Consider the following 12,602-nt stretch of genomic DNA (forward strand, 5'->3'; position numbering starts at 1 on the left):
AAGTGGAGGTGACGCGTCAAACAAGGCTGATATGACAGTGGGGCGCGTGGTACCGTACGTGTCCCGTGGTCTGCCCGCCAGCGGGCCACCTACCAGATGGGTCCCAGATGACGGCGGCTGCTTTACAAGTCCTAATGAACACTTAACTCTATTAGGCCGCCCATGTGACGCGGATAGAGAGAGGGAGCGGAGCTAACCTCTTCTGACTACTGCAGTCTGGAAAACGCCCAAGGATGGAACACCTGTATCATAAACATGTGGCTCTGGCAACGCATCCCTGGTTAAAGTCTCTGAGTCTCATCTGGGGCTGTTTTCCTAAACACAGATTAACCAGGACATAGCTTAATCTCTGTCTGGGAAACAGGACCCCTAGTGTCCCTGGGTAGCAGCCAGTGACAATTTAGCTCAGTCATTTGTATCCCTCTGATGTGTGCTGTGGTTTACTGATGATGACTTTAATGAGACAGATCAGTGTTGTTAGGCTCTGTGTTTCTGCTGATGGTTGCCTTTTACCATCTTGGCTGCCATTCTCTGTTTGAACACCATTCTTCTAAGACCGGTTTAAGGAAAGCCCTGCTCAGTGCATATCTAATTCCCGTGGCTGTCCACACAATGACAACAGTCTCGCTGTCAGAAAGCATTAGATTTAGCAGGGGGAGATGAGCGCAAAGTGAACCGCGAAGTGAACGAGATGTCTTTTAAGAGAGCCGTAAAAACGGAGAGCTCCGGCGTTGTGAAGTCTTAATAAACAGCGTGCAAGTTCCCTCCCCACATGAAGACGCATAAAAGCTAAGGTACACAGAATGGTAAACACCCTCATGCTTCACAGAGAAACATGTGCCCTTTATATGTACACACACACACACAAGAAGGGTAAAGAGACACAGTCCCCTCGTATTCATCTCGCGCTTGTCTCTCGACCCTTCTCTGGCTCACCCCGACATTGATGAGCGGTCGCGGCCCTCTGCCTCTGGGACTATACATGTGGTCCAAGGATGTGGTCCAGTGACTCCCAATAATTATTCCCAATCCTGAAATCCCAATTCCCAGCAATTAAGAGGTCCCACACCAACCAACCTCAAATACATCAGCCGCTGAGGAAGAGAGGCATGCTCGGAATTCTGACCACTGGGAATGTTAGCACCCCCCCCCCCCCCCCCCCCGGAATCGCTACCATCCCTCGCATGCAAAGTATTCCAGCCTCTTCTCCTAACCCAGTGGCCTCTGCCCCCCTCTGTTGGCAGGGGCACCACACCTCCTGGCCAATGCTTATGGAGAACAAACACACAAAGGTCAACTACGGGTCGTTCTGCCGGCTGCCTGCCTTCCGACGAGCATTTAGCCACAGTCTCTCACACAGCGATTCATTAGCCAAGCCAGAGCACAGAGTCAGTTCAATGAGAAAGGGAGTTTATTATTCATGCAATTTAGCCGTTTATTGCAGACGCTGTTTTAGGAAGAAGTCTCCTACTTCCCCAGGCAACCAGAGAGGTTTGCCTGCTGCAAACGGTTGAGTGTCCTCGATGTTTTTGCTCAAGCGTGAGCCTGAAAAAAGGGCCGTGAACAAGACTGAAGGAGTGACTCATCTGTCTTCTACACTTCAAGATGGGTGATGTATATAAAGTCACATGATTTATACGTGCGCGGGAAAATGTGTCATCCTTGCCAGATAGATAGATATCCCCATCCAGCTGATAAACAGCCATTTTTAGCAGTGTTGAAACAAAAAACTCAGCAGTATCCTAGGCATCGTGTCATCCTGTCAATAACACCAATGTGTAGCTGAACGCTTGCTGAATACAACATAGACAAAATGTATTGAATCAACTATAATATGTAATGATGAATCATACCATTCAGTGTATTTTATGACAAGCTGAATGGTATTTAACAGTAACACAGAGGAAGGTGAGCAAAGGTCACACTCAGAGCGGCTACGATTCCTATCTCAATTTAATGACAGTGACACACACACATTAGCTACATCTCCCAGACACTGTCAGACAGGCAGGCACACACACCCACCGTCAGGCACACACACACACACACACACCCACACCCACCATCAGGCACGCACACACACACACACACACCCACTCTCAAGCCACTATGCCATGCAGTACTTGCCCCCGGCGCCAAAACACATTCTGTAAAACTTTCACATCCTCTCCAACTCTCGCTCCTGTGTTACCTGAGGTGTTGCTTGGATGCCCTCTGACCCTCTGTGAAGTGCTTTAAGTCCACGCTGGTCTGAGGAACCTGTTTACCCCTCTCCAGAGCTGCTCTATACAGCAGTACAGCTCCTGTACTGTGTGTATGTGTGTGTGTGTGTGTGTGTGTGTGTGTGTGTATGTGTGTGTGTGTGTGTGTGTGTGTGTGTGTGTGGGTGTGTGTGTGTGTGTGTCAGATGTTTCCTTTGCTCACGCTCCTCTGTACCCAGAGCCACAAGCAGACGTGTTTCCTCAAAGTAAAGTTTCCCTCCCCACTCCGGGGGCTGGCACTGCCTCTGTGGCTAGAGCAGGTGCTGGATCAATGGGCTTTGAGTGACTGGGACAAAGAGCCGCCCCCTCCCCTGTGACACACACACACACACACACACACACACACACACTGTTCCAGCCCAAATCCTTTACAGACAGAGGTTGCTGGCATCCTATGCCACATACCTGTGGTGCTGTAGGGGGGAGCCCTTACTGACCAGCGTGTCACCGTGGACCAGACCCAGCACTAGCCACAAACACAATGCTCTGGCCAGAGACTTTCAGCACTGGTTTACACTAAGACAGACCACTAGAGCTATAAGTACCCCTCAGTACCCACTATATACGTACGGTAATACAGTTTAGTCATTTTTAATTACACTGCTGGTGAAAGTTGCCAAAACAGACCCGCAAATCTAAAACATCTTTGAGCAATTATCAAGCTATGACTGCAATTGAGCCGATTCATTCATTTATCACTAACATCGTAAATCTCTCGCAAATTGGACCCTGGCAGCATCCTTATGTTGCATCTGTATGGTAAACATTTATGTTAAACACGTCTCCTACACTACAAACTACATTCATTATGTTTATGGCAGTGCTCTGAATGTTTGGACTGACATCTTCATTATCTTCATGTTATCAAATCTAGAAAAGCAACCATACAAAAACACACTCACCATTTGTGATTGACTCCTGGGGCTGCCATTGATGTCCTCCACCTTTTCATTTGCTGGAAGAAGAAAAAGAAGAACAAAGGTTTGAGAATCCCCTTTTAGATAGACCCGCTTTAAAAATCAGTCACCCCTGGTGACCCTTCTGACCAGGAGGGGCCGGGAGGTGCCCATGCACTGCTACAGTACAGAGTCAAGGGCATGGGCAGAGTGGACCTCAGCCTGCCCCTGTTGTGTACTAGGGAGGAATGGCCCCTGCCCCGAACCACAGACCACAAAGCAGAGAAAGTTTGGGAAAAACTCCACGCCTGCTAATTCATCAGCTGCTGCCAGAGTGTTACTGACACGGCAGCTTTGGCCATTGTCTGTTAGAGAGAGAGAGAGAGAGAGAGAGAGAGCAGGGGTAAGGTTTCAAGACCCAGGAGAGGTGGAAAAAAGAGAGAGAGAGAGAGAGAAAGAGAGAGAGAGAGAGAGAGAAAGAGAGGGATAAAAATCAACACAAGCCACTACGGAGCTTGCTCAAAAGCACACATGGGAGACACATGCTTTAATAGAGCATAAATAGTTTACAATCCTTGTGTCGTTGTGTGCCAGGGCTGTAGATTTGCCTGCCATAGACTTGCATGGAAATGATGGATGGAAATGAAGATAAAGCATTTGCGTTTGGTCTAAATGTCCGGGCGGCCCATTATGTTTTACTGCTGGGTTATATGGAGGGTTTGCCCTCGGCCTGACAAGTGAAGTAAAGTCAGGAATAACTTACCCATGACAGTGTGGTGGGTGTGCATGTGTGTGTGCGTGCGTGTGTGTGTGCGTGCATGCATGTGTGCGAGAGAGAGATTGTGTTTGTTTGTGCTAAGGCGTGTGTGTGTGTGTGTGTGTGTGTGTGTGTGTGTGTGTGTGAGCTGTATGCATATACCCTCACCTATGATCTGGATGATTTCTGCCAGCAGAACTCCGTCAGCGATGTCCTGTGTCAAGTCCTTGATGAGCCGAGGGCAGCCGGACTTGGCCAGGTAGTGGTTCGCCCAGTCTGTGTAGATCTGCAACACAGAGGACAGGAGATGAGGGCTGGATTCATTACACAGTGAGGGAGAGAGAGAAAGAGAGAGAGAGAGAGAGAGAGAGAGGAGCACTACACGCAGCATGATCTGACTAATGTAAAGACAGGAACCCAAGTGCTTGGCTTTTCCTATTTGAGGTATGACTCACTCTTGTTTTACTACCACGGCCATTGCTAACCTCGACCACACAGAATAACAAACGCAGGTTTCTTCACTGGTTGCTATCCCAAATCAGACAGGGTTCCCTCTCAACCTAAGTAGCACACAGCGCACCAGGGAGCACTATCCAAACACTGGATCCTCGATACATCTCTCCAACACAAACACAAATATTGCATCAAAGACTGGCGCTTGCAGCATGAGGATGACTATCACTGTTTATAAGCTCACTCCGCAGGACTGGTAAGGCTATCACCCTCACACAGAGAGAGAGCACATCAGCCACGCTCGATGTGTCATTATCTCAAACTGTAACTGCTGTTAGGTCTATGTCTTTCAACGGAATGCATAAACCAATAGAGAGATTTTTTCTTATGAACTGTATGGGTGATTGACAGCAACAGCTGCAGTGATTTTAAATGAGGTCTGTAGGCTAGCAATAGGAATCACAGTTGTGGCCTCTTGTTCCCTCCCTTCTCCCCCTCAGGCGGCTGACTATCTCACTGAACACGACTATTTAAGAAGGATCATCCTCTCATACTATCTGGACCAGAGGCGGAGAAAACGCGGGTGCAGGACCAACGAAAGTGAAAAATGCAGTGGTTTTCACCAGAGCGCCGCATGCTTTACGGTAATTCTCAGAGACAGGCATGGAAGGGTTCTCCTCGTCTTCGCCTCCGGCAGACTATATTTCCAGATACAGGTTTTCTCCTGCACCTCATCTCCATCTCTCAGGGGCGCTTTGAAAAAGGCGTCCCTCAGGGGTCTGTTGTTGAGCCGCTTAAAGATGCCCGTCACCGTACCAGAGCCCCGGTCTTTCCTCGTTATCCCGGGATTAATAAAAAAAAACACAAGAGGTGCTGCGTCTTTCATATCCTCCATGTGTGAGAACTCTACCAGCATGAGGGGTTTTCAATGGCAAAATCCCTTCCATTCTTTGTAGACCCCTCAGAAATGCAAGGGTCTTGGTGAGTGGCTTTGTCTGTGACTTCCAGACCACCGGAGGTCTACTAAGAATGGGATTAACTGACTCAGTTAAAACACACTTCAATGTAACTTAAGGACAAGTTCTTAAAAAACATTACATTAAGAGATTGAATGATGGTATATGCAGGGTAGGCTTAGCACTTTTTCAGTCTGACAGGCCACAGTGCTCTTCCCAGAAACTTCCTCATAAAACCAAGCATTCTTCATTATGAAATTATGCTCTCCCTCCCTTTGCCTCACACACTGCTCCCAATTAAATACATTTCTCCCTCTCTCTCTCTCAGGGAATGAGGCACGCTCCCCTTCAAAGACGCTGCCCTTCAAAGGTTCTATCTGTTGTGGTTTCCTCGCCTGCTCTCTCCATGATGAGGAGCTATAAAAACAAAACTCATTCGTTACACACACACACACACACACACACACACACACACACACACACACACACACACACACACACTCTCACCACGTGTCGAGGTATACACACATACACACACACACACACACACACACACACACACACACACACACACACACACACACACACACACACACTCCACACCGCATCCAGTCGGTCCCATGAGGGCCCACCACCATTTCAGCCTCAGGAAGGTGAGTAAATGAGCAACAACATGGGGAAAGACAGCACCGCGCCGCACATGCCTTTAGTCATGCCAGCCGCAAGACCACTGTAGTGACAGCCTTGTGTGGTTTGGCAACAAGCTGAGGTTCATCACATCTCTACTAATTGCAGTGACAGGTACAGTAGCAGCAGCAAGTGTACAGCTTGGGAAGAAGGCGACGGGGGGGGCGACGGGGGGGGGGGGGGGGGCTGCAGGGAGAAGAGGAGGTTTGCTTGATCCCCTGCACCTCCGCAACACCTTTCCCCCACTTGAAAGAAGTAGAGAGAATTAAGAGTGCTGCAATGACACATTCATGGGGGTAGAGAGAGAGAGAGACAGAGAGAGAGAGAGAGAGAGAGAGAGAGAGTTTGCCTGCCAGGTGTTTCTGGGAAGAGGGGACCGCTCCATCAGCTTCTTAACGCTTGGAGAGCCCAGTGAAGAGAAGGAGGAGGTTCATATCATTAAGGAGGGAAGTACTTCAAACACCTCTGAGTGTGGATGCCCGCTGGACGGATTCAATTAAATTCACCACAAATGATTGTTTCTGGGAGAGAAACTGGCTGCGCCCGCATCTGTGAACTAAAATATTTGGATTACTTTGTTAGGGGTTTTCTGGCAGAAAACGGAAACAAACTTACTTGAGAAACAGCGCAGAAAAAAAACAAAGAACATGAGCTGAACACTGAAATGAAATTCTACTCATTAGCACCTATGTGCTAATGATGATCAGGATCGAATAAATAGGCATTACATTCATTTGAATCAGTCAGAATCTGAATAACTAGAGGGGTCTGCTGGGTAAACTATGTCCCGTTATGAAATAAATGAGTGTGACAGCATAGAGAAAGTGACTGCAAAGCAGTCTCTAAATCAGATAATTTCATGGAGGAAAAAGGAAGGACATTGCTATCTTCAAGGTTAGGCAGTTTCTTGCAGTGCATTTGTGACAGCACTTAAAGAGCCCCCACAGAGTTATCTAGTCTTAGAAGTGGAACTCACACTACACACACACACCACACACCAAACACAAACAAATCGACAAAGAAACTGCAGAGTTTGCCACCAGTTTCATTTCAGACAGCCTACCCCCCTTTGTCAGTTTAAACTGATGGTAAACATTAACAGCCTCTCTCCTTCAGTTCCCTCTTTTCTCCATCTTCAATGTGCTGCTATTCATTTGGTCTCTCTAAGCCCCTAAATAGGACTCTCGGTTCAATATGTCATGCGTCACTGTCTCAGTTTACCGACTCATTATTTTATTTTCTCTCTAACAGCTCTGAGTCAGTGTGCCATTCCATCCAGCAACCAATACTCTGCTAACGACAGGACTCATTTCCATAGAATCCCTAACCTCAGCTATACCACCCTCAGTGTTCACAGAAAACCCTGACATCACACACACACACACACACACACACGCACACACACACACACACACACACACACACACGCACACACACACACACGCACGCACGCACGCACACGCACACACACACACACACACACACGCACACACACGCACACACACACACACACACATGCACACACACACACACGCACGCACACGCACACACACACACACACGCACACGCACACTCACATGCCCGAATCCCCTTTTCCCTATCAGCTCTCCGAAGCAGTCACAAGAGAACTACATACTGTACAGTACAGTCATGTTAGCAACAGAGCTATGCTGTGGAAAGATAGATCAATATACCTGTTATGCAGTCATTCCCCTCAGCGTCAGGCTCCCATACCGATAAACAATCAGTTTTCACGGCAGTGTGAGAGAGCGCCTAGCAAAGAGCAGATGGATTGCTTTAATAGTCTGACCACAATGCAGTGTCTATGGCTGCGCAGGTACTGCCAGAAGCCTGCAGTAGCACCCTGCCACCTCTGGGGGGAGTCAGCTACTGAGGAAAGACAGAGTCCTGAGGCTACAAAGACTCAGACAAACCTGTGTATAAACCAAGGGTACTTACAGAGCAAAGCAGTGCACTTAAAGCAGAATGCTATCTTGAAGCAGAGAGGATAGGGATAGGCTTGGACATAGCTTGTCCCTCAAAGACACACACACACACACACACACACACACATTACATCATTAACATCCAAGTAGTTCATGCAAGGACATGTATGCTGATGGATCAAAACATGACACTGAGGTGCGTGGGGGCACACACACACACACACACACACACACACACACACACACACACACACACACACACACACACCCACACACACCCACACACACCCACACCCACACACAAACACACACACACACACACACACACTATTTCCAATGCAACAAAACAAATACTGCAGCCCCAGCTTTATGCGCTATTGGGTATCAGCCTGAGACCGACTAGATTTTTGCTGTTGTTGTTTTTTGCTGATTTCATGGTAGTTTTCCATTCATACCACTACTCTTCCCACCACCACATGAGACAGGCCAGAGACGAATGACATATGGCAATGATTCCATCTTTTGGCAGGAGATTTGAGGGGTGGGGGGAATAAGGGGGTGTGTGTATATGTCTGGGGGTCTGGGGGTTTATGTGTGTGTGTGTGTGTGTGTGTGTGTCTGTGTGTATGTGTGTGTGTATCTGTCAGCACCCCTCCATCAGACGTCAACCCCGACAGGACCCTCCACAGTCAGGGGTGGAGTGGGGGATTAAGGGTCGTCGTTTCTCGGGGAACGGGGTGATGGGACGCTCCTATCCACTCTCCCAGGAAGTGAAGAAGGCATAGTATTACGGTTGTCAGTGTGTGTTTCCTTCGTGTGTATTAGCCCCTGGCTGCCCCTGTCCCCTCCAGCTAAGCATTCTCTCTCTCTCCCTCTCTCCCTCCAACAGACAGGCCACAACCCTCTAGACAGAGACAGAGAGAGAGAGAGAGAGAGAGAGAGAGAGAGAGAGAGAGAATCGTCTCGCTAACAGGGAACATGACAAATGTCCAAGTCTCTCGGGGTCTCCGCATTCTGCTGACACAATCAGTGGTGACACAGCATGAAGGTCACATTTCCAGCTACACCCCATCCTTCCTGTGTACAGTAATATAGTGTGCCCCCCGCCTGGCCCCACCTGACTGAGTCACACAGTCTTGATCAGGACTGCAATTAGTGCAGATTTATACAGTATTTATCAGCACTGTAACATGAAGGGATTCAAATCAGATCGGTATCAATATTCACATACATATTACAGAAGCTTAAGTGAATCTAGAGTCTATGAGAACTTTTGCATTGGATAGCAACTGATATTTGTGAACTCGAGCTCTAGTGAATTGCTTCTGATGTGTGAAACGGGTTCAGGGAGACTTACTGTCCAAGCCGATTCAATCAGAGACTTTGACCACCCACTTCTGATACAGGGCTAATTGTATTTGAAGGCTGTTTATACATAGGCATCTCTGAAACTGATTTTCCCAGCATCCCCCTCTGAGATCTGAGATCCTACATTGCCTGTGCCATGGTGACTCAAAGAAGACGTCTTTCCTCCACATTCATAGACTCACTGCCATTGAAGCCCAGATTGGCACAGAGACTATTCCCAATTGAACCTCAAATGTAATTAAGCTCCACATAAACTGCATAAACTTGAGAGTGATGAGACAATAAAATCAATGGGCGCTGTGATGAAACCGTCCTCCCAGAGCCTATTTCCTCGGCTCCAGGGCGGACGGGTGAGCACAGCTAGAATGGGAGTGAGTGCGTCGTTCGACGACAAAAAAAATCATCTGAAATATCCCCCCCGTGACCGGAGCAAACCGCACTAGCGAGCACATTTGGACGACCGTTGAGGAGAGGAGGGGAGAGAGAGAGAGAGAGAGAGAGAGAGAGAGAGAGAGAGAGAGAGAGAGAGAGAGAGAGAGAGAGAGAGAGAGAGAGACCCCCTCCAAAACGCAGGCATCTGGAAGCCATTTCCATGGTAAACCTGTTTGGTCTTCTTCTCTGATAGCCATGACACATCTTCAAGCCCCCTTTTTTTTCTTTCTTTTTTTTGCGGAAACTCTCATTATCTTGTCCTCTGAGGAGAGAGGGGCCTACAAACCACCTAATCTGACTATAACCAGCATCTGTCAGCTTTCCAGTTCTGCTTCATTAGATCCCTACAGTACAAACACCACAGTGGAATGTTTACACTCACAAGTTAAGTGGATGGCAAATCTCAACCTGGTAAGGCCAGTAAACACTATAGATATGGATCTAGAGACTATAAATAGACCCATGCTGGACCCCTTTGTGACTATGCCAACTGTCAATCAAACCACAACAGGCCTATGTGTGTGTTCTGTGCATCTGGCAGGACCTGAATCGCCAGGTTGAAAACAGATCTGTCCAATCGTATTGATGTGCGGTGGGAAGGGTGAGATGTTTATGATTGATGTACCCGTGGTCATTTGGGCCCAATCACACACATTCTTGCGGGATTGGAGTGATTTTCACGAAGCGCTGATGAAGCAGTCTTGCTCTGCGGGAATGTCACTCGGAATTCCCAGAAGGGGGTGAACTGTGCTTAACCCATTGAAATCCCATCTGACATTCAGTTTACTCCTCTCAATCTCTCTCTCTCTCTCTCTCTCTCTCTCTCTCTCTCTCTCTCTCTTAAGTGAATGAAAAATATAGAAAAACCTAAACCCTGAATTACATATAATATACAGTATTAGCCAATACAGTTGTGTGCCAATAACTTGCACACATCAATTTATCATCTTCATGAATTTACCAAGTGACATTGTAAAATGACGTCAGATTTGTGACAGTCTGTTTGCGGTCAAAAAGAAACGAGTAATCCCTTATGAAGAGACAAACATTCTGTCTGTCCGACAGTTCCTCATTTCATGAAAAAACCCCAGAGAATTAAATAATTGCATGGTGAGGTGAAGTTTGGAGGAGGATAGGAGGCTCTCCCGCATGTCAATCAATGCTGTTCTCAGCACTGCAATGCTCTGGCAGGAGAGAATGCGGGCCAGGGAGAGGGGAAGAGTGAAGGGAGGGGGCGGGGGGCGGGGGGGGAGAGAAATGGCTGCCCAGTCAGAATGACAGACTCAGATCAGCCGGCAATTAAGAACAGAGCCTGTAGTGGAGCGATGACAACTTCTGCTGGCACATCGCTTCTCCTCCAGTGCAGTCAGCCTTCCTCCCCTCACTACCCCTCCTCCTCCTCCTCCTCCTCACAACCACTGCTTCATACAGACCCAGTGACCAGGAGGCAGAAGAGAGAGAGAGAAAAAGAAAGAGAGAGAGAGAGGGAGAGAGAGAGTGAGAGAGCGAGAGAGAGCGAGAGAGAGCAAGAGAGCAAGAGAGAGCGAGAGAGAGTGACAGGGAGAAAAATAGACAGAGAGAGGCACTAGTCTATGGCGTAAACAGTACTGGCCTAGCGTCTCTCCCTCCCTCCCTCCCTCCCTCCCTCCCTCCTTTCCCCTAGAGCTAGCTTGACCCAATACAGAACTGAGCAGAGCAGATTTAAGCTGAGCGGCGACTCTCTTCCCCGCTGCCAATTTGCACAGCGAGAATAATAAACCCGCTCTGACACATGGGATGAGACAGCTAACTGAGGGGGGGGGGGGGGGGTGAGACAGCTAACTGAGAGACTGAGGGGGGGGGGGGGGGGGTGCATCACTTATTATGAATAATGACTGATCTGTAGCTTTCATCACTCCAACAGCTGAGTTGGAGGATCAATGTAGGCTGTTTAGACTAGTGGAGTAGATCCCCTGACAAACGTGCGTTTCACATGCTAGGAAATCAGTGATCTCACACGTCACACAGACTATGTATTCTGTTTACTGTAGACACACATCCAAAGACAGACATGCTGTGTGTGCATTGGTTTATGAGCATTGTGCACACACACACACACACACACACACACACACACACACACACACACACACACCATGCCTCACACCAGCGTCTGGCTCGCAGACCACAGACTGTGACGTCACAACCCCACCCTAGGCAAGAGTGATGTGGTCAGGTCCCAACAAGTCTGTTGTTTGTAAACATGCCCCGGTGGGCCCGCCTCTCTCTCTCCTCTCCTAAATGACGTGTATCTGGCCGTGAGATCTCACTGTGAATCACGGTGTGAGGTTTTTCCTCAAATCATTCTTCAGAAAACAAACTTGTACTGTACTTATCGTCCCTCCGCCAGATTGGCTCTGGCAGACAGAGATAACACAGGGGTCGATGACGGTGCAAGAACGGCGAGCTGAAAACGTGGGCTAATTGAAAATGGAGGAGAGGCTAATTGAGAAAAATGCCTCAAAGGGGCCTGTGGAGAACCCTGTTGTAATTAGCTGTTTAGCTAGCAGCTTTAGACGCACACATGGTATTCTGTATAGTACAGTGAATCTCCACCTATCAAGCATTGACAGCCCTAATTGCAGGCCTTCATAATGTGGTACACAAAGTTTTCCTGCTGGGAGCCCATTCGGCTACTGTGGACCATCCTCTTTACAAGTGTTCCGAGGCTTCCGACTGACACCCTGCTATTCCGGGATTCCTCAGGGCTCTGTAATCAGCGGCCCGCATAAGAAGACCTGGAGATTCCTCCTCCTCCCCCCACAAATAAATCAGGAAGGGCGAAAGAAACACAAACACGCTAACGT

General features: G+C 48.2%; 1 protein-coding gene across 1 annotated transcript in view; it reads right to left on the reverse strand.

Annotated features, from left to right (window-relative positions):
* LOC310820297 (neuron navigator 3-like) overlaps positions 1-12,602 on the reverse strand; it is a gene marked incomplete at both ends in the record, with an annotated part of 87,349 nt that overhangs the window by 42,179 nt on the left and 32,568 nt on the right. Inside the window, 2 exons of the mRNA XM_083691878.1 lie at positions 3,164-3,216; positions 4,083-4,200. Of these exons, the coding sequence (XP_083548004.1) occupies positions 3,164-3,216; positions 4,083-4,200 (171 nt within the window). The remainder of the gene's footprint in view (positions 1-3,163; positions 3,217-4,082; positions 4,201-12,602) is intronic.

Source organism: Argentina silus (genome assembly GCF_951799395.1).
Source record: "Argentina silus genome assembly, chromosome: 20".
Lineage (NCBI taxonomy): Eukaryota > Metazoa > Chordata > Actinopteri > Argentiniformes > Argentinidae > Argentina > Argentina silus.